The following is a 21,873-nucleotide window of genomic DNA, read 5'->3' on the forward strand; positions in this document are numbered from 1 at the left end:
GGGCTGGGTTCCTCTTCATTAGCACTGGGCCCAGAGCTGTTTCTCAGGAAGCGTTTTCAGCATGTGTCTCTTTTGTGTCAGCACATCGGTTTGTGTGGCATTTGTTTCCATCATATCCCACCCCCACCCTGGCACCTTGTCCTAAAGCCGGTGCCTCTGCCCTGGAACGTGCCGGTCCCTCTGAGCGCTTTGCTAACCGAGCTTCCGTCTCTCTCCTCCTCTGCGCAGCCCTGGGGCCCGGCTCCTGCTCTGGTGGTTTAGAGAAGTAAGCTGGTACGTGACGCCTTCGCACGCGGGGCGGGGGCTCTGAGGGCGGCCTTGGCAGGGTGCCGGAGAGAGGGCCCCAGCCGCCCTCCCTCTCCTGCTTCCGCTGGGGGTTCCTTCCCATTTTCCGGGCTCCTTCCGCAGCCGTGTCTTCTCTGGGGCCCTGGATTCAGAATCCAGAGCGCACCAAACACCAAGGCAAAGGTGCCCCTGAGAGGTGGTCCTGCGGGGTCTGATGCTAGCTTTTGGAACCAGAGGATTTCCCATCTGGACCAGGCAGCCCAGTCAGGCTCTTGCAGCCTTGAGGGTCCCAGGATCAGTGACTTAGCCCTAGCTGAGACCCTGCCATCGCTGACAACTAGCCTGTCCCCCGACCTACCTCTGGAACCTTCCGGAACACCAGCATGCCCTGATGTCAGCCTGTGAGGCGGCTGCGTGAAGTGGTCTCCCCACCTAACAGGGAGGTGCCCTCTCCCCGGGCGACCCAAACAGACGTTTTACAGAAGACAGTTCTGCGAGCACCACTGGGAGGGGATGCGCTGGGGCCCCTGCCCCTCCCTCAGGTGACAGCAGCCTCGCTAGCAAGTCTGGAGATAGAGAACCTGGCGCCTTCGGTGGCCCAGGGTTTCCAGACGAGTGTGGGTGGGGTCGCAGCCCGGGCTGTGTCGGCCTTGCGGGACGCAGCCCTCCTCCCGGTCAGCGGTCCTGGACCCAGGCTGCAGGGTCCCTCCACCCACTGCCTTCCCCCACAGGCCTTTCTCGTCTTCCTTGATCATTTCTTGTTGACGAATCTTACTCTCTGCTGAAATAGGACCTGACACTTTTATTCTCATCCGTGGGAGATGTTGAGTGTTGCCACTTAGGTAAAACTTCCGGAAGTAGGAAACGGGTCAGACCCGGCTGCTAGGAACTGTATTTGTCCTGTGGGCTGTGTGGCAGAGCTGGCTTCCCACGTGAAGCCACGGCTCCTAAGAAAACTGTCCCTCACCGAGTCCCCGAAGTCTGTCGCAGGCCGCGGGGGCTCCTGGGTTTGCCGTTGAAGCCGCCCCGGGGCCCCTTGTGTGGATGGGCACGGCCCTGAGAGGTGTGCAGCTCCCCCTGCACCAGCGCCTGGGGCGGCCTGAGCCAGGGACGGAACCCATCACAGCATCCTGGAGGCGCCATGTGGGGATGGCGGGAACAGCCTCCGAGGAGGGCAGGCAGGGGCTCCTGGGGCCGCTCTGGGCGCCCCTCCATCGGGGGTGACCGAGTTCCAGCCGAATCCAGTGGCCTGTCAGAGCCCAGGAAGCACGGAGCGGGCATGGGCGGGGCACCCGGGAGCCGGCAGCCAAGGTGCCCCATTGCCTTCTGTTCCGGGGCGCGGGGGCTGGGGTCACCAGGCCCTCTGTGTGCTCCGCCGCAGACACACAGCGGGGCAGCTGGTGGGGACCCAGAGCCTGGCGGGCGAAGGGAGCGGTGAGGTGGGGCAGCTCAGCCAAACGTGACCCTCCTCCCTGTTTCCCGCCTGCAGGATGGTCCACCTCCATGGAGACACCCCACAGCCTCCACACCGCCGGGCCCCCCCGGCCTCCACTTGGTGGCCCCAGTCCTGACCCTGGGGCCGCTGAGCTGACCCCACTCTGAGAGCCTGGCCAGGCTGGCAGCATGGAGCCCTCAGCTCCCCAGACTTGGCCAAGGGGCTGCCCGGACTCCAGCGTGACCCCTGGCCTCTCCAGTCTGCACGCCCTGTGTGGTCACTGGCTCCGAGGAGCCGTGTGACCCTTGATTGAAGAGCACAGTTGACCTTCCTCTCTGACAACCCCCTTTTTCTACGGTCAATGTATTTATAAATGGTACAGGATGAAGGATGGTGGCTTTCTGTCCTGGGCGCTGAGCTCTGGGGTTCCCCCCAGACGTCCTGTGGGCTGATCACCCACGCGCAGCCTGGTTGGGCCTCACCCAGCCCCCAAGTCCGTAGGGGGCCCGTCGATGCCCGAGAACTCAACAGAGTGCAGTCTTCACGGGAAACGTCACAGGGGCCTTGTGGGAGGAAAGGAAGTGGGGTCCGAGTCTCAGTCAGTGAAGGAAACAGTGCCTGTCCCCTCCCCGTGTGCGTGTACCCTCCCCCCTCCCTACGCGGCCCTGCGGGACCACCTCCCACAAGCTTGGCCCCCAACCCCGGGCGGCTGGGCAGTCAGGCCAGGTCTGGGTCTGGCCATTAACAGCGGTTGTGTCCAGGGTCCCTTCTCTGAGCCCCACACCTTCTCGGAGGCGGCCTAGCCCATGTCGTCGGACCCTCCAGGTGGGGGTCTCCACTCGGCCGGTGGCGCTGCTGCCCACCTGCCCCGGGAGGGCCTGAGCGGCTTCTCTGCTCCCTCTTCACCATGTAGATGCCACTTAGCGTTTCTCTTTGATTTGTTCTGTCTGGGACTCCTGTGGTGGGACCTGCCAGGGGATGAGGGTCCCATCTGAGGTGACCTCATCTTTTTTTAAAGATAAACTTTCTGGGTAACAGAAAGGCAGAGGGGACGCTTGGCCTTGGTTCCCCCGGGCGAGAGCTTCCCCAGCAGGACCTTGAGCCCAGTGGGTGGGTCTGCAGCTCCCGGGTGCAGACACTTTCCTGGCAGGTGAGAGAGGGTCCCGCTTCCTGAGGAGCTGCCCTGGGAAGGACGGTTATGGGGCGGCCGGCTGCACAGCCTGAGGCTCTGTTGAGTGGGGCAGTGGGGAGTGGATGACTCCTTTTCCCTCCGGTTGAGCCTGTGAACAGAGGCCACGCTTGGGGCAGCCTGCCCCGGCCCCTTGGCTCCCTGCCTCCCCTCCCCTCCCACCCACCATGTGCTCGTGGGTGCACGCATGCCGATGCACACACACACACACGCACACACAGGCAGGGCGGCCGTGTCCCTCTCCTCAGCCCTCTCACGGCCAGCACCCCGGCCTCTCGCCATCGGTATTGTGCCAGTAACTCTGAAGGACAGGGTGCAGACTGCCCTGTCTTGTACTTGCGTGTGCTACCATTTGATGTACTCTGGCTAGTTTTTGTTCGTTTTTACTGTCTATTTATAGTAATAAAATCATGCAGCAATATCCCACCCGCTCCTTCCTCCGTGCACAGCACCGCAGGACTGAGGCTGTTTCTTGGGAGGCAGGACAGCTGAGTAGCTGGTGGCAGCTCTGACGCCCTCACAGCAGTGCAGGTGCCAACTTGTGGCTGCAGCCTCTGTTCCCTCATGTATAAGATGTCCGCGAACTACAACTTCCAGGAGGGCGTGAGGGCTGCTGTTATTACTCTTTTGGTCATCATCGTGCTGATTGTTGGGTTGGAGCAAAGGAGGGACCCTTGGGACTTGGCTCTGCCTCCTGAGCAGGTGGCAGAGCCCAAAGCCTCCAGGTGTGCGAGTTGCTTCGGCGAGTTGATTCATCCCACCGCTGTGAACTGAGTGCCTGTTCTGCCAGAAGACAAAATGGGCAAGGCCCCCGGAGCCTGTGTTCTGGTCAGTGAGACACCACACAAGTAATCCAAGTCTTCCCAGGTCTGGTTACTGTTAGGAAGAGAGTCAGCGGGTCACGAGATGGAGTTGATTTAACCTGTGGCTGGGGAGGGCTTCTCTGAGGAGATATTTCAGCTGAGCTCTGAAGGCTGCCAAGGAGCTCTCCGCGGAAGAGCACCCCAGGCAGGCGGCCCAGCAAGTGCAAAGGCCCGGAGGCAGGAGTGGACCAAGTGTGTCCAGCAAGTGGCTGAAGCATCAGAGTTGGGGGTGTGGGGTGCAGACACCTTGTGGGGTAGTTTTAGTCAGAGGCTTCTAAGCAAGGGAGCAACTTTCTCTAGCTGTCATGTGGGGAATGGATTGGAGGGGCAGGTTTGGCTGCCAGGATGCTGGAGCCCAGCCAGGGCCCTCTGCTTGGTCTGAGCTCCCCTGCCCAGTGAGCAGCCTCCCCGTAGGGAAAGGCTGGGGCTCCAGAACACCCACTGCAGCACTGCCTGAACCACCACCCACCAGCAGGGCCCCGGCTCCTTTGTAGACACAGTTCCAAGTAGCCTCCTCTGGTCCCCTCTGACTCAGGCAGCCTGTCCCTGCCCCAAGGAAGGCTTGCCACCCTCGGTCGTGCCTGGGTCTGGCATGGTCCCAGTGTGGGAGAAGGGCGTTCAGTGTCACAAGGGTTCTTGCATGGGCTGCACTGGATCTTCCTCCACACTGCCCCCAAACCAACCCACACCTCCTTTCTTAATGTCTGCGGCCTGGAGGTGGGGTCCTCTCTGAATTGGCCCTTCCCCTTGATAATCTCTCCCCTTCCGACACGGTTACTTGCCCTGGAATCTGGCTTCCCCTTGCCAGCTGTGGCTGCCCCACCTGAGCCCTGACCCCTGGCAGAGGGCCATGGTGGCGGAGAGCCTCTCTCTTTGGGTCCTTACTCCCCACGTCTGACAGAACACCACCGAGGACCCAACGTGAATGAGTTTCTGGCGGATCCTGCCAACCCTCGCCTGCCCTCTGCCCCTCTCCTTCTCAGCCCCTCTCAGGGCACAGAACTTGCCCTCGGCTGCATGGCTCTCCTGAGGCTGTGCCATGGCACCCATCCTATGAGCACAGGCTGTGGTGCCTTCACTCAGCAAATCCATGTCCACGGTGGGAGAAAAATGGAGCTTGGGCCAGCTGGTGGAGCGAGTGGCACCATAGGGTCCAGGGGAGCCCCGCTACTCTCCCTCCGATGCTGTTTCTGATGCTTCCGAGCCCTAGCGACTTCCTTCTCCAGTACAGACACCTGGTAAGTAACTCAGGCCCCCTTTTGCTGAAGCTTCACGGTTTTCTGTTGTGTACATTGGGTAGGAGACAGTGGGAATCTTGGGTGGGATCTTGGCTCTCACAAACTGCTGGGTGCCCTCAGGCAAGTCCCATTCATCTGAGCCCCAGGTTCCTCCTTGGAATAAAGTGGGGGAGACCCTATTTCCTCCAACAGTACCTGGCATATGGTGTCTGACAGGCAGGGTACTTGGTGCGCTGGGCTGGGAAGCTCCCTGCCCCGGGATTTAAATCACTTCTGCCCCAGCAGGCTGGGCTTAGGGAGCCCCAGGACTCCTCACCATGCACCCAGTTCAGTGCTGGGCGTGGACTCGTACTGTGAGGGCAGTTGGAGCTTTGCCAGACCCTGCTTTCCTGCTATTCTAGTCAGGCAGACCAGCAGTGACCTTGGATTCCAGCGCTTAGCCGGCAGCAGAACGATGGGGCTGGCGTGCGTGCAGGGGAGGGTTGTGTCCTCTGATCCCAGGGCTCAGCTGAGCCCCCTAGGGGAGGCAGGAGGCGCCCTCGCGCCCAGAAGCTGGAGCCGGCCAGGCCTGGAGCTGGCGGTGGGAAGCCCGCGGGGCGGCGCTCCCAGGCAGGCGCTGGGGGAGGGCCGAGGGCAAAGAGATCGTTGGGGCTTCTCCTGCCCTCTTCGGGGCGGGCAGTCTGAGCCGTGACTCCGCAAGCACCGCCCCCACCCCGCAAGCGCCGCGCGCCCGAGAACCAGGAGTCCGCGCTCCACTCCTGCGAGCTCGGCTGTCGCGTTGCATCCTGGGCTCTGTGGTTTTCGAGGACCGTGGGCGGGGCCCGCTCGGCGTGCGCGGCTATTGGGTGACGGCTGGGGCGCCAGCAGCCATTCCCTTTGTGCCCGCCCCTTCCGCCCCGCAACGGCGCGTCGGAGAGCAGTGACGGGCTCTGACCTGGTACGCGTCAGCGATTGGCGGGGGGGCGGGGCCCAGGGGCGCGGCTGTCCGCGGATTGCTCGGGCGCGGCGGGGGCGGGCCCGCGCATGCACGTAAGGGCGGTGCCCGGGTCGCGGTGGGTAGTGCCAAGATGTCGGCGGCGGCGGTCCCTGAGCTGAAGCAAATCAGCCGGGTGGAGGCGATGCGTCTGGGGCCGGGCTGGAGTCACTCGTGCCACGCCATGCTGTACGCCGCAAACCCCGGGCAACTCTTCGGCCGCATCCCCATGCGCTTCTCGGTGCTGGTGAGGACGCGGGAGGACGCGGGCGGGCGGGTACGGGACGCTACTCGGACCTGCGCCCGTGACCCGGCGCTCCCTTGCAGATGCAGATGCGCTTCGACGGGCTGCTGGGCTTCCCCGGGGGCTTCGTGGACCGGCGCTTCTGGTCGCTGGAGGACGGACTGAATCGGGTTCTGGGCCTGGGCCTGGGCTGCCTGCGCCTCACGGAGGCCGACTACTTGAGCTCGCATCTGACCGAGGGCCCGCACCGCGTCGTGGCGCACCTGTACGCGCGGCAGCTCACGCTGGAGCAGCTGCATGCTGTGGAGATCAGCGCGGTGCACTCGCGGGATCACGGCCTGGAGGTGGGGGCCGCTGTCCGGGCCCCGCCCCCCGCCCCGGGGTTTGGCTCTGGCCCCGCGGAAGGCACCGATGGGTAACACGTTCCCCTGAGGGTCCCCTGGACAGTTTGGGAGGGTGTCGCTGTCTCCAGCTTTGGGGTGGGGAGAGGGACCAGGGGTCGGCTAGGGTGGGAGGCGGGCCGGGGCTGGGGCTCCCTCGGGGCTGTGTTCCATCTGCCTTGCTGCCTGCCATTGCCAATCCTGGGAATGGGGAGTGGGATCGGTGGGAGGATGGGAAGGGGCGGTGCCTGCTCCGGGAGTTGTGAAACTGCAGAGGAAAAAGAGGATCTTGTAGGTCTGGGTTCATGGTGTGGGGGATGAAGGCTCTACTAATGGGTTTTATAGTCTGGAAGACTGGGAGTGGCACTTGAGGTGTTTGGGATTCACCAGGTGAAAGAGGGAGCATGGGGGTGTGGACTGCGGGGCTTCCTGCCAGTGGATGAGGGCTGGGACTTGAGAGTGGGATGTGCATGGGGATGGCCTTGAAGCTTGCTTGGGGAAGAGAGGGGCTGCACCGCACCAAGGGAGCTGGCTGGCTTCTACCTCACCCAACCCTACCCGGGTCTCCCATTATGTCCTTGGCAACCTGGCTGTCCTTCCCGTGGCCTAGCAGCTCACAAGCCCCTCCTGCCAAGGCCATGCCATCCGTGTGGGGGGCCTGGTCCCAATCCTGGTCTCCTCTCCACGCAGGTGCTGGGGCTCGTACGCGTCCCACTGTACACCCAGAAGGACCGAGTCGGTGGCTTTCCCAACTTCCTGAGCAACGCTTTCATCAGCACAGCCAAATACCAGCTCCTCTTTGCCCTCAAGGTGCTCAACATGATGCCCGAGGAGAAGCTGGCTGAAGCTTTGGCTGCGGCCACGGAAAAGCAGAAGAAGGCCCTAGAGAAGCTGCTCCCATCTTCCTCCTGAGGTTGCTGCTGTGCCTTGTGTCTGTCGCCCTCCCCCTGGCTCTCTGTGCCCGTGGGCTGAGGCTGGGCCCTCCAGCCTCAGTGTGGGAGTGTGTCTTCTAGCATGTTCTGTGCTTGACCCATTCTGGGGGGGGGGGGGGGGCACCTCGTCATCTCCACTGCCCAGAGCAGTTACTGGGTGGTGGCCTGGGTACACCCACTCTGAAACGAGCTCTCTGCGCGCGTGTCCTGGGCTGGTGGAGCCCCAGGTGTTGCCTGATAGCCTCAGTGGGTAAGTGCGCATGCACTTGAACCCTGGAGAAGTTGCTTTGTTCTCGTGGCAGTTTTGTTCTTGTGGAGGCCAACTTTGGGTTGACTCCGTCCTGCGTCGTGCCCCGAGCCAGCCCCAGGGTCTGGAGAAAGGCCAGCCCAGGATAGGAGGTTATGTTATGAATTTTGGTTGTTAGCTTTATTTGTGGTGAGTTTTCAAAGCAGCTTTACCCTTTCTGTCTTGGTCCCTGTCCCTGCAGAGAGTCAGGGCCGTGGGGCCCAGGTGTACAGGGAGCTGCTGGAGAAAGGACAGTAAAGTCATGCCTCCGCTGTTCTGTGTGTTCTTCGGTCCTGGCTACAGGCCTAGGGGTGGATGCAGGAGGGTGTCCCCTTCCCCGCCACCCAGGGACCTGAGGGCAGGGGCCGGGCCTAAGAGCGGGGCTCTGGGCACCATTCAGGTGGAGCTGATGCAGGCCTCCCCTCCCAGGTGGGGGTGCCAGCCACCTCCCCGTGTTGATGGTGGCACTGCCAGCCGTGGACTCTCTGGGCCATGGGCCTGGTCTGGTGGTTTCTTCACTGAGACTGACAGTGTGAGGCCCCTCCCTGATCCTGGTGGCTCTGGTGGCGCCTGGGCTGAGCCCACTGCTTCTTCCTTTGAGAGCCTCCCTCTCTCTGTTCCCAGCACAGTCTGCAGGCACCTCCAGGAAACAGTCTGGCAGCACTGGCCAAGCGTGCACAATGACAACAGCAGAGCCACCACAGGACAGGAAGGTCACCACTGGTGGTCTCCTATGGCCCTACGTCTGGAAAGACTCCTCAGCGAAGCTCACAGTTTCTTTCCACAGCGCCGGCCTGGTAAGGAAAGCAATGCTCCCGGCCCAGCCTGGGTGTCCCATCTTAGAGCCTCGATGAAGTGGCTGGCACATGTGGGCAAGGACACTCTGCTCTGTAAATAAAACACCTGTACTCCTCTCTTATTTCTGGGGCCTGCTTCGCTCTCCAGGTAGCTCTGTAGAATCATGGGGGTTCTGATGCAAAGGTGGCCCTAGCTACAGGCAACAGAGGGATGGGGCAGCAGGGATCACCCAGTCGGTCCTGCCCTGAGCATGGTGCTCTGGGCGAGGGCCCTGGCACAGCTTTCCTCTTGCTGTGGTTTATCAGCCAGTACCTCAGGCCGTGGGACCAGAACTGAACCCCTCACCAGCCAATCTTAAACTTTATTTTCCAGCAAATGACATATGCTGCCCAGGCGCGCCGCCTCAGTCCTCACCCATCTGGGCGAACCTCAGTGTGGCGCCTGTGGTGTGTGGGGACGCGCTCTCCCCAAGGCCCTGCCTGCTCTGGGCCCCACTCCCGGGTCTGGACAAGAGACCCTCGTCTTGCCTCAGTGCGGGCCTTGCTGCCCTCGCACCGGCCACAGCCCCGTCCTGTCTGCCAGCTGCTCCTGGGGCCCGATCCTCTGGCCCTGGCCACTGCAGCTGCCCGCTCGCTGGCCTCCTGTCCTCCGGGCACACAGCTTCAGGGTGGATCAGTCACCCCACGTCAGATTCTGAGAAGGGAAAGAGAAGACTGAGGGGGGGCGCTCGCTCGGCTGCACAGCTGCCCTGCTCTCGGGGCCGAGGTCCTGGGCGGACAGACACTCACCGTCCCCCTGGCTAAGGCTCCCGCCAGTTCTCCTTCCCGTTCAGCACTTGCAGCTTCTCCAGGCTCTGGGTCACTAAGCACAGCACTCGCCCTAAGAACGGGGGCAGAGAGTTACTGCTTCGCAGTCTGGAGGGCTCGAGGGCACAGGAATGGATGACCTTGAGGGCTGGTGGGCTGTCCGGCCCCCTGGACTCACCCATCTCCCGGACTTGATCCTCCAGGGCTCCCGACAGCTGAGGGAGGCTCAGGGCCTGCAAGGCGGCCTGCCAGCCTTTGGAGTCTGTAGGGCAGAGAGCTGAGTAGGCCTGGGGTGTCTGTGCCCACAGGCCCTGCCTCTTCGTCCTGAGCCACTGCGACCAGGGGACGCCCCCCAAACCTTTGGTGGCATACGTCCCCCTCATTACATCAGAGTGTTCTCCCACTTGTGGAGCAAAGCGCTGACGGCCAGTCAGGGCTCAGCCCCGGGCATGTGTGTGAGGGCCCCTGCCTACTGCTGGGCTATGCCCTGGGGGGCCCCAGCCAGGGGCTGCAGAAGTCACTTGAGGTCTTGGACAGTGGAGGCAGCCATGGCCCAAAGGCCACCTGGAGGGACAGTGAGGACATGGGCTTGGGCACGTGAGAGGATCTGGGGTGGGGTGGTGTCAGTGTGATAACCACACTGAGACAAGTGGGAAAACCCAGCCTGGGGAGGCGTCCCTGCCCTCTGTCTACCTGTTTTGGGTCCAGGACACTGCTCTCCTTACCAGCTGTGGGGAGGCCTGGGCCCAGCGTGGCCTCGAGCGGGGATTCATCCTGCTGCACTCGGGTGGACAGCTCAGCTTGACAGGCTCTGCCGGACACGAGAACCAATCGCTGGTGAGGGGAGAGGCCAGGCGAGCGCAGACACCCTTCTCCCCAAGTGTGAGGAGGGGCTCTGCCCTGTGCGCTCTGCCAGCCTGTGCCTGTGCGGCCCGGGCAGAGAAAAGACCCACACGGGGCCCCTCTGCTGCCTGGTCTGCCCTGCAAGGAGGGACAGCCAGATGAAATTGGGGTGGCGGTGACTCCAGGAGGCCCTGAAAACGACCCATTCTTGGAAGAATCTGGAGGAAACAGTGACTTGGCCTGGCCCTGGCCCAGGGGCAGCTCGGACACCCACTTACCGCAGCTGGTCCAGGACAAGCGCAGCATCCCGGGCGAGGGCCCAGGCCTCCTGCAACTGTGCATGGACGTCCTTGCGGGCACCGTCCTGTTCCAGGAGGCAGCTCTCCACCACAGCCCGCAGCTCCTGCTCCTGCGACACCAGGCCCCGCATGGCCTCCACCTCCTCACAGCGCTGCAGCGGGAGAGGCAGCAGATGCAGCAGGCCAGTTCAGGGGTGGGGAATGACCACTCGGGCAGGGTTCCCCCACCCCAGGTTCCATCTCCGCCGTCAGACAGCCTCCTCCTCTCCTGGCCTGGGGGGACCTGTCTCCACCTTGGAGCATCCCCGGCCTGGGCCCCTTCCTGCAAGCCCTGCGGTGTGCACTGCTGACACCCTTTCTCCCCCCTGTGCCCACCTGTGCGCCCCACTGCATCCGAGCCATGATGCTTCCCGGCCTCGCTGTCCTGTCACCCGCCCTGGCTGCTGCTCTCCGCTGATTCTGGGCATCTGTCTCCACGCTGTGTCCTTCTCTGCACATCCCCTGCCCCAGCTCTCTACTTACTTTGTGCAACTGGATGGCGAGCTCCTGCATCTCGGCTTCAAGCCGGTCGGCGTAGGCCAGCTCCAAGGCATCACTGGGGGGGCGGGCGCTGCTGTGCCAGCGGGCGATGGCAGAGGTCATCTTTCTCTTGGGCCCAAACAACCTACAGCAGGGAGTGAGAGGACACGGATCAGCACCTGCTCTACGTGGAGGCTCCATGGGCCGTCCTTCTACCAAGACTGTCTGCTAGAAAGATCCCAGCTTTGAAGGGGGAGAGGAGCCCCCAGGATCCTGGGACAGAAGACAGAAAGCGTCGTAAGGAGTCGTGACCTTCCCACCCTGCCTGGCTGCTGCTTTCACTGGACAGGGAGCTGGGCCTGCTAGGGATGCTCTCAAAGGTGGACAGTGGAAAATGTCAAGGTGCCCTGAGCACAGCAGTGTCCGCTGGGCCAGCTCGGGGCCTCGGGACCCAGGCTGCCTGCACCTGGGCTGGGAGCAGCTGCAGGAGTGGACAGCTGACAGAAGGGAGAAAGCCGGCCACTGGACAGGGAGGCTCTCCACCCAAATGCTGGGAGCTGCACCTCAGCTGGTTCCTGGGCATCGTGGCCACAGAGGCCCTGGGACTCACGTGATGCCGATTTCCTTCAGGTCGCTCTCAGTGAGGGTCAGAAAGATGCGGAGGTCCACGTCCTGCTCCTCAAACACCTGCAGGTATTTGAGGCAGCCGATCTGCTCCAGCAGCGTGGCGAGGTCCTAGAGGGTGAGGAGCCAGGGCAGGTCAGAGGACAGGCAAGCCACGAAGACGTGGGGGCAGGAAAAGCCCCGTGCTGCACACAGAGCTGCCTTTCTCCTGCTGAGCACCTGGCCTGTCCTGAGCTCTGCTGACTCCCAAGTTCGGCAGAGAGCCTGGGCTGCCCCCTGTGTGTCCTCAGACAGGGCAGGCAGGGCGTCTCTGGACCAGTGTCTTCACTGCAGCAGGAAGCACACCCTGTGGCAGGTCTGCGGCAGCAGCTCCTCTCGGTCTCTGCTGACCCGGGACTCTCTTCATTTCTCCTTCACTCTGGGGGACAGTCTTGGCCGGACGTCGCACTGTTGGTTAACATGTCGTCCCATGTCTTCTGGTCCCTGTGGTTTCTGATGAGAAATATGCTGTTAATCGTCTGGAGATCCCCTTGTATGTGCTGAGCCACTTGTCTCTTGCTCCAAGATTCTTTGTTTAGTGACACTCTGATTGTGATGTGTCCAGGTGTGGCTGTGAATTTAACCAACTTAGAGCTCATTCAGCTTCTTGGATGTGCAGATTCATTTTCTGATCAAATCTGAGAAGATTTGGCTTTTTTTTTTTTCCACTGAAAACTTTTTTTTTTTTTGGCCATTTGGATAGAAATGGGAATTTATTTGCCAGGAAGGATGATCCCATGGGACCAGTGCAGGGCCTCCTCTTTGCTAATTCTGTGTTTGACCACGATGCAGCCTGCCCTGCACTTCTTGTCTGCGATGCTGAAACCTGGCCTCCCCAGCACCACGTAGAGGTCCAGGCTGTAGGTACCAATGCCTGGTGTTTGATCCCCAGATCGACGTGTTCTTGGATCCCCAAACCAAAATTTCCAGTATCTGAGAGATTATTTTTTCTTAACTTGCATTCTCGCACCTTTAGACATTTCTCCAGGATTTCTTCTGCCTTGGCCCCATGGACTGTGCAGTGGACGGCAGTCTTTTCATTTCCCCTGATAAGATTTGGCTATTTTAAAACATTTTTTCTACTTTTCCCTCCCTCCTCCCCAGGAACACCATTCCGTGCACGCTGTTACACTTGCTGGTGTCTCACAGGTTTCTGTTCATTTTTCCTCATTCTTCTTTATCGGATTGGATAACCTCAAGTGATCTATGTTAAGTTTTCTGGTTCTTTCTTCTGTGTGCTCAAACCTGCTGTTGAGCTCCTCTAGTGAAATTTTCATCTCAGTTATTGTACTTTCAGTTCCAGAATTTCTATTTGGTTCATTTTTATTTCTATCACTTTATTGATATTCCGTATTTAGACATGGTTTCCTTTAGCTCTTGGAACATATTTTATTCTTTTTTTCGTTTCTGTTTTACAAACCCTGTGTCAAGGGCTGACTTTCAGGAGGTGGCAGTGACGGAGCTGCTCTGCTACATAGGAAACCCCGACCCAGAAGCAGGTAGCTTCGCCCCACTGGCTCCTCTGCCAAGCATATACACCAAATCTTGGAACATATTTAAAGAAGCTGATTTAAAGGCTCCAATCGGCATGTGTTTAAGGTATCGAGAGGTCAGCTGCTCACCGAGCCTGGGAACACAGGCGCTGGAGAGAGCTCCCCAAAGGGGCTGCGAGGAGAAACCAGCAAAATTACAGGCTTTTAGTGAAGAGCAGAGCTGTGACTTTAATAAATGGCAAATACTGACTTCTCTTCCACCTTCGTACCACTTATGCCCACAGAGGGTGGGAGAACACACTAGGCAGTGGCGCTGCTGCTGCACCTGTAATCCTGGACAAACTACTCAGTCAGAGCAGCCACGATGAGAAAGGCAGCAATTAAGTTCTCATTAAGTCCCGACTAAGTGCCACTTTGCCTCTGCTTCCCATGCAGCTTGTCACTGTCACCTGAAAGCAGCTCTGTGATGCTGGTCCTGTGTTTCTCCTCCCCAGGCTCAGGGAGGCTGAGCTGAGCATGGAAACCAGGGGGAGAGACGGATCCCTCCATGGAAAGGGATGAACAGAGGCCCGGCAACTGGCTCCTCTCACCATTAGGAATCCTCTCAGCCCAAGCAGCTTTCTAGGTCGTGTGGAGAAAACCATCCCACTCTTTTCTCTCAACAGTGCCGGCCCCATGGGAAGTACAAATAAATGCCTCACAAATCACGAGAAGCCCCACGGTCTTACCTGGGGTCCTGAGTAGGGGGACCTGTCAGTCTGGGGGATCAATCCTGGGGCACAGGAAGTCCCGGTGCCAGGAGGCCACTGGCTGTCACTGCTGCTGTAACGATTCTTGGTCTTCACGTAGCTTTTAGTTTGTTTGCGAACCGAGCTTTTCCGCGCATGATCCGAATCCTGTGGTGAGAGGTGTGTGTTTAAAGCAACTGCAGGGCCGGCAGCTGACGTGCTGCATCCAGGCTCTGCTCCCTGCCCCACCGCCAGTGTATGCGGCTTCATCTGCATGCTCCCCTCACGGTGGGGAAGGCCTGAAACTTCCCGAAACTGCCCCGCCTGCCAGAGGCCTCCCCGGGGGAGGCCAGCGCGGCCCTGCATGGACACGCTCCCCTGAAGTGAACGGCTAGGCAGCCCCCGCGACGCCGGGGGCGGGGGGCGGGGGGGAGGGTCACCTCGTTGCTCTCCAGGGAGGCCTCGCTGCTGAGTTCCGGGGCCCGGGCCAGGCCCTCACTGCTGCTGCTGCTCCGCGCGGCCCCAAGGCGGGCACAGAAGGCGTGCTCTTCTGACAATGGCGAAGACGAGGACGCCTGACCACAGGCCTCGCCCGTGGCGACTCCCCAGAGCCCTGTCCCCGAGCGGCTTCAGCCACAGCGCTCCCCGGCCCCTCCAATCGTTCACTGTTTGCTTCTGCTTCACGCCGACTGCCGGGCCAGGCCCTTCCTTTCTAGGCTCGGCAGCGTTTGTCTGCTCTGTTCACCGATAAATGCAAGCATCTAGCCAGTGCTTGGCACACAGGACACTCGGTAAACAGCTGTGGAATGGACGATGCACATAACATACGAAGACATTTCCTAAGGACTTACCAGTCAAGAGGCTAAGCCTGTCTGTCTGGACTGACTCCCAGATCCTGCTCAGAGAGACCCTGGGCGAGAAGTCTCCTCACCTGTCCCCACGCCAGATTATGACTCTCCTCACAAGAGCCAGAACCTTCTCTAACCTTCACCCTGTCCTCTGCCGGATGGACCCGTCACAGGGCCACGGCCCAGCCGGACTGGTGGCGGGGGGGTGCGTACCCCGGCTGCTGCCGCTGCTGCTCTCCACGTCCCGCTCATTGATGGGGGAGGTGACGTCCCTGTAGCAGAGGCCCCCCTCTTCCAGGGGGTTCTCATCGCTGCTGTTGAAGGTAACATAGCCCCGTGGAGGCACCTGCTCTGTGGACAGAATGGGGCACGTAAATCCTCACGCATGCATAAGGAAGGACGAGTTCTTCCTTCCACACGCAACCACCTCCTCAGAGGGGTCTCGGCGAGGGGAGCCCCAGGACAGCATTCTCTACTCGCCACGGTAACCTGGACAGAGCCATGCCGTCTGCAGGTGAGGAAACAGGCTCCAAGGGGTTAGTGACCAGCTTGTGCCCAGCAGCGGGTGCACGTGGAGCCAGGCCTGGCAGTGGCAGCCTCTCTATCACACCACGCTGTTGCTTTGCCAAGAGGACAAAGTAGGAGACGGTAAGCTGTATTTACAGATTCCTGAGCCAAAGGAAAACTATACTACAAGGTGTTCCCGCAGCTGGAAACATCTACTCTCATACACACATGGGCCTGCATGGCCCCTGCGACTTTCCAGCACAGGGGCCAGTCAACCCCAGTCAAGAAGATCCAGCTGAACAGGAAGGTAAGAGGCCCTGGCTAAACATTAACGGCAGTGACAATGAATTATATAACCTCTGAATGTCTGCCTGCGAGAAAACAAGGAGAAGAGGCAGAACACAAACCAGAGTGTTTAATTCCGCCTTTGCCCCTGCCTCTGCCCCACAGAAAGTACGTGTATTTGCATGAAAGAGCCTGGCTGGTGGGACCACAGGTAACTTATTTTCTTCTTTATACCTTTCTGAAGTTAGAGATTTTTTACATCAGCACATGCTATTTATCATTCAAAAATGTTTTTTAACTTTTGGCAAAGAGCATATATGCACTTACAGAAAATTAAACTTTCACACAGTGTAAGAAGAAAAACAATCTCCTGAAAGGCCGGAGCTGAGAGGCTGGTGAACACTCCTTCCTATGCCCCGGCCACAGCTCAGGCGGGACAGGTGGCCTGGGCTCCTCCAAAGGAACAGACTCTGCCACTCATCCCAGAGCCCCGAGCTCCCAGCTGCCAGACCAGATGCCCGTGTCCTCGCCCGCAGCACCGGCTCACCAGTCAGCCCCCCGGACGTGGGAGGAGGCAGGCCTGGTTACCAGCCAGCGCCAGGACCCCTTCCAAGGGTCTGAGAAGGGAATCAAGTCCTCACATGGTCTCCTGGCTGGGAGGGGGTTCTGAGGGCTTCTCGCTAGACCAGCGGCCTTGCCACTGATGGGCGAGACCCACACTGGAGTCTGGTCACTCAGTCAGGCCAGCACAAGAGACAGCGTCAAGCCCAATTCGCCCCAAGAACTCAGCGCCTGTGCTCCCCAAGAGCATTGCACTCAACACTCAGGAGCTGACGGTCTGACAAAAACTCAGGCCATCTGGAAACTCAGGGTCTAGGGTTCTGGCCCACCAGGTGTCTGGTGGGCAGTTCTCAAATCCACACCCTGAGAAAAGAGCGCGAGGGCAGAGTCCTCCCCAGGAGATGTGGCAGAGACAGGAAGGGGACTCAACGGTCACGTCCTCCCTGCTGGGCTGACCCACCCACGTGAGGAATGGATCCGAGCTCAGCTATATCTCTCCTACAGGAGAGAATGTTCTATTTGTAGTTTTAACCAACAGAAAGGAAACTCAAAGGACGAGCCGAAACCCAAGAGCGAGCCACTGACAGACGTGTCTCCATCCCTGTGATGGACTCTGAGTCCTTGAGCCGCTGCTCCCACCCGGCAGCCCAGGCAGCCCCCCCCGCCAGGAGCCTGAGAGTCACTCGTTCTCTCAGACAGAATCCTAGACTACGGTGTCGAAGCCACTGGGATCGTGGGGCACTCACCATAGCAAGGCTGCTGCATCCTGCCTCCGAGTCCAATAGCTGTGAGCCTGGCCAAGGCTCGCGGCCCCTCGTGGATGCTGAGGCCCTTCTTCCGACAGGGCCTCTGTCTCTGAGGGACGGGGCAGGATTCATCTGAAGAGCTCAGATCTTCGTATTTTTCTGTGGGTCAAACACCAAAATTTAGACAGTATGTTCAGTGATGGACTAATTTACTAATCCTCATAATGAACTGAAATAAAGATCATTGTAATTGCTTTTTTCCTTTTCCTAAATTAAGAAAAGTGTTCCCAGGATGTCACCTGTAAGAAATGCCACAATGGGCGGGTCCACTGCTCAGATGGGCCACAGGGACATGGGGCGGGGGGGGAGTAAAATTGCTAAGTATGGTGAGCGGATCCAACTCATCCCTCTCGCTGAGTTTCCAGAATTTTTTACAACATGTAAGTATGTTAACAGTCAGAAATACATTCTGTTCTAAGCTGAGGTGACAAGTAAGATCCATCTCTTCATAAACATATGGCAACGGCAGTCACAACTTCTTAAACCATTTTATATTCTCAACCTGAACAATCTCTTAGGAAACAAGTGCCACATGACAGCTCTGTGTGCTGTTTTACGACCCGTCTGAGCTGAAGAGCTCAGTGTGCCCACAGCTGTCATTTTATAGCTTTTCATTGTTTTCCATATTTCATTACACCTAGAAGACAAAATTCAGGGGTTTATTTGTAGAAGGTACCCATTGGGTAAGATCTCACTTTGGAGTTGGTGAACTGGGGTGGAGACATGCAGAGAAGCCCCTCATTACCACTGTATCCCCTGTGTGCTGGTGTCTGTTACAAAGCAGTCCTGAGGCCAGGAAGGGAGCGGCTCACTCAGACGTGAACTGAAGGCTCAGCCCAGCCCCTGCCCGAGAGCAAGAGAGTCACTGGCCCGGTTTCCAAGCCCAGGCCAGTGACGCCGAGTGGACCCCTCCCTCACACTCCAGGATCCATGCCGCCAGGAGGAGACTGGGGTCTATCCAAGCAGAAGCTGAAGGAGTCATAAAAAATAAATGTTCAGGCAGGGGAACCAAGGAAAAGGTGGCTCCACGAGTCTGAACCTCCTGACGTGGCCCCTTGATCCCATACAGCTGGCAGGACAGACAGAACCACACGAACCCCACACCCCAACATGGCCCAGGTGGCAGGGAGCCCCACAGACGCCAGCATCCCTGATGCCCGGGAGGAGGCGAGCACCCGCTCCAGCAGAGACTCAGCACTCACCCCATTCTCTGCAGAGAGACTAGTGGGTCTAGGAAACACACCACACAGAAGAGAGATGTGGGTAAAGACCAGGCCCAGATGGTTTCACAGGAGAATCCTTCAAAGACCACATGGGGGACTTCCCTGGTGGTCCAGTGGTAAAGAATCCGCCTTCCAACACAGGGGATGGGGGTTTGATCCCTGGTCGGGGAACTAAGATCCCACGTGCTGCGGGGCAGCTAAGCCCATGCGCCTCAACTACTGAGCCCGCACTTGCGTGCTGCAAACTACAGAGCCTACGCGCCCTGGAGCCCACGCACCACAACTAGAGAGAAGCCCGTGTGTTGCAATGACAGATCCCACGTGCCACAACTAAGGCCCGATGCACCACCAAAAAAAAAAAAAAAAGACCACATGGGACCAATGCTACATAAATTGTTCTAGAGCACAGAAAGGAAGGGAAACTTTCCAGTTCTTTTAATGAAGTATAATATTGAGACCTATAACTGATAAAGATAGGCAAAAGAAAATCACAGACCAACATCACTTATGAATATCCATACAAAATTAATAAACATTAGCAAACAGAATTTAGAACCACATTAAGAAAAGAGTACACCAAGTGGGATTTATGCCAAGAATGTAAAGTTGGTTCATTATTAAGAAATTCATTAACATAATATACTGTGTTAGTAGGTCTAAGGAGAAAATTCACAATCATCTCCATAGATGTTGAAAACACCTTTGACAAAATTCAGCACTTACCCTATAAAAACATTCAAGAATACAGGAAATGACAAATACTTTCTTAACATGATAACATATATGCAGACCTTACTCTGCAAGCCAACATCTTACTTTTTTTAAAAAAACATTTATTTTTTATTCTTTATTTATTTTCATTTATATTTTTTATTTTTTGGCCGCACCACACAGCACACGGGATCTTAGTTCCCCAAACAGGGATTGAACCCGCGCCCCCTGCAGTAGAAGTGTGGAGTCTTAACCACTGGACTGCCAGGGAAGTCCAAAGCCAGCATCATACTTAACGTGGCACTTCTGCTAAGATCAGGACCAAAGTGAATGCTCACTACCTCATCTCATTCAACGGGGAACTAGAGGGATTAGTGAGTGCGATGAAAGCAAAGAAATCTGAGGTACAAAAATCAGGAAAAAAGTAGTAAATCTGTCTCTATTTGCAGGTTTTATGGCAGTGTACCTGGAAAACCCTAGAGAACAGATAAATAAAACGAATTCAGATAATGAAAGAACTCAATAAGGCAGCAGGCGGTAGAACTGTGGACAGACAGCAGTCGCCTTCCTCTGCACAGACAACAAGCCGTTCAAGGCTATGATGGCAGCATTAAGAGCGATAATGCGTTTACAACAGCAATGACGAAAATCAGACCCTCAGGAATAAACTTCAGTTATATGCAAAATGTATTTGAGGAAAAATTTAAAACCCTCTTGCAAGACACGAAAGTACACTTGAACAAAAGGACGTCCCTTGGTCTTAGGGCGACTCAACAACACAGAGAAGCAGTTCATTTGTACATTTGCCACAGTCACAAAAATATCAGCACGCTGTTTTTAAGCAGCTAGACAAGCTGATGCTCAAGTTCACACAGAAAAGCAAGTGCCAGGAAACACTGGAGAAGGAAAGCTATGAGGAGGGCCGGCCCCACCAGGTGGCAACACATGTCAGAGAAAGCCTCTGTCATTTACACAGGGTGGGTCTGTGTGTGCAGAGTCCAGTGGAACAGAACAGGCAGTCCAGAAACAGACCTGAATGCAAACAGAAATTCAGAATATATGGTAAAGATCACTAGGTCAAAAATGGACTTCTAAACACATGATACTAGAACAACGGGGCAGCTGTTTGGAAAAAACCATCCGTGAAAATACATTGTGAATGGATCAGAGATCTACATGGAGAAATGAAACCATACACATACTAGAGAAAAACATGGGCAATTTGTTGTACAACCAGGGCATAGGGCAAGATGTTCTGTGACTTAAAACCCAGAGGCAATAAACGATGAATTTGACTACATAAAATTAAAACATCTGCATGGCAACAAACAGCACAAGCAAAGTCAAGAAACAAAAACCAGAGTGATCCCCTCTGTGAGCTGCCCTCCTCCTCCCTGTCCTGCCCATCCTCAGCCTGGCAGTCCCGCCCTACATTCTACACCCTCTCCCCTCAGCCCGGGTCCCGGCGAGGCTCCAGGAGCCAAAGGGGAGGAGGGGACGCCAGCAGAGGCCTGGCCGCAGACGCAGGTACCTGGGCTCCGGTAGAGGCTCTTGGGCAGAGAAGGTGAGTGAGCGTCTATCAGCCCCACAATCTTCATGTGTCCATACTGCTTGGCCAGCATCCGGGCTGTGGCTCCACTGTGGTCTCTCGTGTCCACTTTGACTCCCTGTGAAAGTTTGTGAAAGAAGAAGAGTTAGGAACCTCGCCCACAAAGCAGCCTGGCTTCGGGGCTGCAGACCCTGGAGGAGAGGGAGGGCGCCGGCATCTTCCTGACAAGCCCACATCCCTGCGAGAAAGTGGGGAAGGCAATCTATCTATCTATCTATCTATCTATCTATGGCTGCGTTGGGTCTTCGTTGCTGCACGGGCTTTCTTTTTAGTTGCAGCGAGCAGGGGCTACTCTTCGTTGCAGTGCGCAGGCCTCTCATTAAGGTGGCTTCTCTTGTTGTGGAGCATGGGCTCTAGGTGCACAGGCTTCAGTAGTTGTGGCACATGGGCTCAGTAGTTGTGGCTCGCGGGCTCTAGAGTGCCGGCTCAGTAGTTGTGGTGCACGGGCTTAGTTGCTCCACAGCATGTGGGATCTTCCCGGACCAGGGCTCGAACCCGTCTCCCCTGCATTGGCAGGCAGATTCTTAACCACTGCACCACCAGGGCAGCCCTGGGAAGGCGCTTCTTAGTGACAAGAGTGTGGGGCGCCCGGCTGGCTCTGACGCTGCAGACACACACTAAATGGGGAGCATGTGTCCCACTCGCTGCACCTCTCTTCAAACAGAGAAAACTGGAGACAACAGATTCACTGGAGGGCCAGCCTTTAAAAACCATAATCAGATTGGGAGCACCACCCTTCTGAAATAGAATTTGGTAACTTTTACCCAAAGCCCTAAAAAGTACTTATCGTCTTCAGCACAACAGTTCCACTTCCACACCACATATCTGCAATAACAAAAACCCGGAGACAACTTAAATGCTCAGGGGGGTGGAGAGTCAGCTATATTACTGCCATAAGTGCTGGTATTTACAAATAACAAAATTATAACCAAGATTTAAAAAGGACCACGATACAAAACTGTATATATACATTACAACTGCGACAAAACAAAAAAGTATATAGAAAGTAATACTGGAAGGAAATATGCCCAAACTGTTAGTATTATTTTTAAGCAATAAGATAATGGGGATTTTCACATCTTCCTAATCTTCTATATTTTCTAAATTTACTACTATGAGCACGTTTACTTTTGAAACTGGAAAAGCCCAATAAGCTTTCCATTTTGAAAGCTTCAACCATGCAGCCTCGTAGTTGATGGTGGGACTACGAGCCCGTGCTCTGGAGGGCAAGTCAGCAAGAGATAGCTGAAACCTGAAAAGTGTGCATGCCCTCTGACCCAGAAATTCCACTTCTGGAAATTTAACCTCAGGAAATAATGAAGGATATACACTAACATTTAGGATCTTCC

General features: G+C 57.2%; 3 protein-coding genes across 16 annotated transcripts in view; 2 read left to right on the forward strand and 1 right to left on the reverse strand.

Annotated features, from left to right (window-relative positions):
* The window catches only part of MGRN1 (mahogunin ring finger 1), a 67,254-nt gene extending 63,924 nt beyond the window's left edge, over positions 1 to 3,330 (forward strand). For 3 of the 5 annotated variants that reach the window (XM_036824987.1, XM_036824983.1, XM_036824984.1), the window contains one exon: positions 1,775 to 3,330. In XM_036824987.1, coding sequence (XP_036680882.1) covers positions 1,775 to 1,887 — 113 coding nt within the window. In that variant the 3' untranslated portion in view covers positions 1,888 to 3,330. Of the gene's footprint in view, positions 1 to 228; positions 274 to 1,774 lie in introns of all 5 variants that reach the window. The other 2 variants (XM_036824988.1, XM_036824986.1) reach the window with 1 other exon arrangement.
* A 135-nt stretch (positions 3,331 to 3,465) lies between these two features.
* Positions 3,466 to 8,744, forward strand: NUDT16L1 (nudix hydrolase 16 like 1). Of its 4 annotated transcripts, none has more exons than XM_036825002.1 (4): positions 3,466 to 6,230; positions 6,311 to 6,571; positions 7,298 to 7,520; positions 8,450 to 8,744. In XM_036825002.1, the coding sequence occupies exons 1-3, from the start codon at positions 6,078 to 6,080 to the stop codon at positions 7,517 to 7,519; spliced, it is 636 nt and encodes a 211-aa protein (XP_036680897.1). In that variant the 5' UTR covers positions 3,466 to 6,077; the 3' UTR covers position 7,520; positions 8,450 to 8,744. The 4 variants fall into 4 exon arrangements, with proteins under 4 accessions (XP_036680897.1, XP_036680898.1, XP_036680901.1 ...); XM_036825003.1 differs by having other exon boundaries at positions 8,455 to 8,744; XM_036825006.1 differs by lacking the exon at positions 6,311 to 6,571.
* A 212-nt stretch (positions 8,745 to 8,956) lies between these two features.
* The window catches only part of ANKS3 (ankyrin repeat and sterile alpha motif domain containing 3), a 29,020-nt gene continuing 16,103 nt past the window's right edge, over positions 8,957 to 21,873 (reverse strand). For 5 of the 7 annotated variants that reach the window (XM_036824976.1, XM_036824977.1, XM_036824979.1 and 2 more), the window contains 12 exons: positions 20,447 to 20,582; positions 16,922 to 17,080; positions 15,036 to 15,173; positions 14,415 to 14,524; positions 13,975 to 14,142; positions 11,701 to 11,825; positions 11,094 to 11,235; positions 10,551 to 10,723; positions 10,155 to 10,240; positions 9,608 to 9,691; positions 9,412 to 9,502; positions 8,957 to 9,336 (listed from right to left, as the gene is read on the reverse strand). In XM_036824976.1, coding sequence (XP_036680871.1) covers positions 9,423 to 9,502; positions 9,608 to 9,691; positions 10,155 to 10,240; positions 10,551 to 10,723; positions 11,094 to 11,235; positions 11,701 to 11,825; positions 13,975 to 14,142; positions 14,415 to 14,524; positions 15,036 to 15,173; positions 16,922 to 17,080; positions 20,447 to 20,582 — 1,401 coding nt within the window. In that variant the 3' untranslated portion in view covers positions 8,957 to 9,336; positions 9,412 to 9,422. Of the gene's footprint in view, positions 9,337 to 9,411; positions 9,503 to 9,607; positions 9,692 to 10,154; positions 10,241 to 10,550; positions 10,724 to 11,093; positions 11,236 to 11,700; positions 11,826 to 13,974; positions 14,143 to 14,414; positions 14,525 to 15,035; positions 15,174 to 16,921; positions 17,081 to 20,446; positions 20,583 to 21,873 lie in introns of those variants that run through there. The other 2 variants (XM_036824978.1, XM_036824982.1) reach the window with 2 other exon arrangements.

Source organism: Balaenoptera musculus, chromosome 15 (genome assembly GCF_009873245.2).
Source record: "Balaenoptera musculus isolate JJ_BM4_2016_0621 chromosome 15, mBalMus1.pri.v3, whole genome shotgun sequence".
NCBI lineage: Eukaryota > Metazoa > Chordata > Mammalia > Artiodactyla > Balaenopteridae > Balaenoptera > Balaenoptera musculus.

Bases quoted from the DNA above. Each gene is read 5' to 3' on its own strand.
- NUDT16L1 (XM_036825002.1), top strand. From the start codon at position 6,078: ATGTCGGCGGCGGCGGTCCCTGAGCTGAAGCAAATCAGCCGGGTGGAG. The intron at 6,231-6,310 runs GTGAGGACGCGG...GCTCCCTTGCAG, and splicing joins CCATGCGCTTCTCGGTGCTG to ATGCAGATGCGCTTCGACGG. The intron at 6,572-7,297 runs GTGGGGGCCGCT...CTCTCCACGCAG, and splicing joins CGCGGGATCACGGCCTGGAG to GTGCTGGGGCTCGTACGCGT.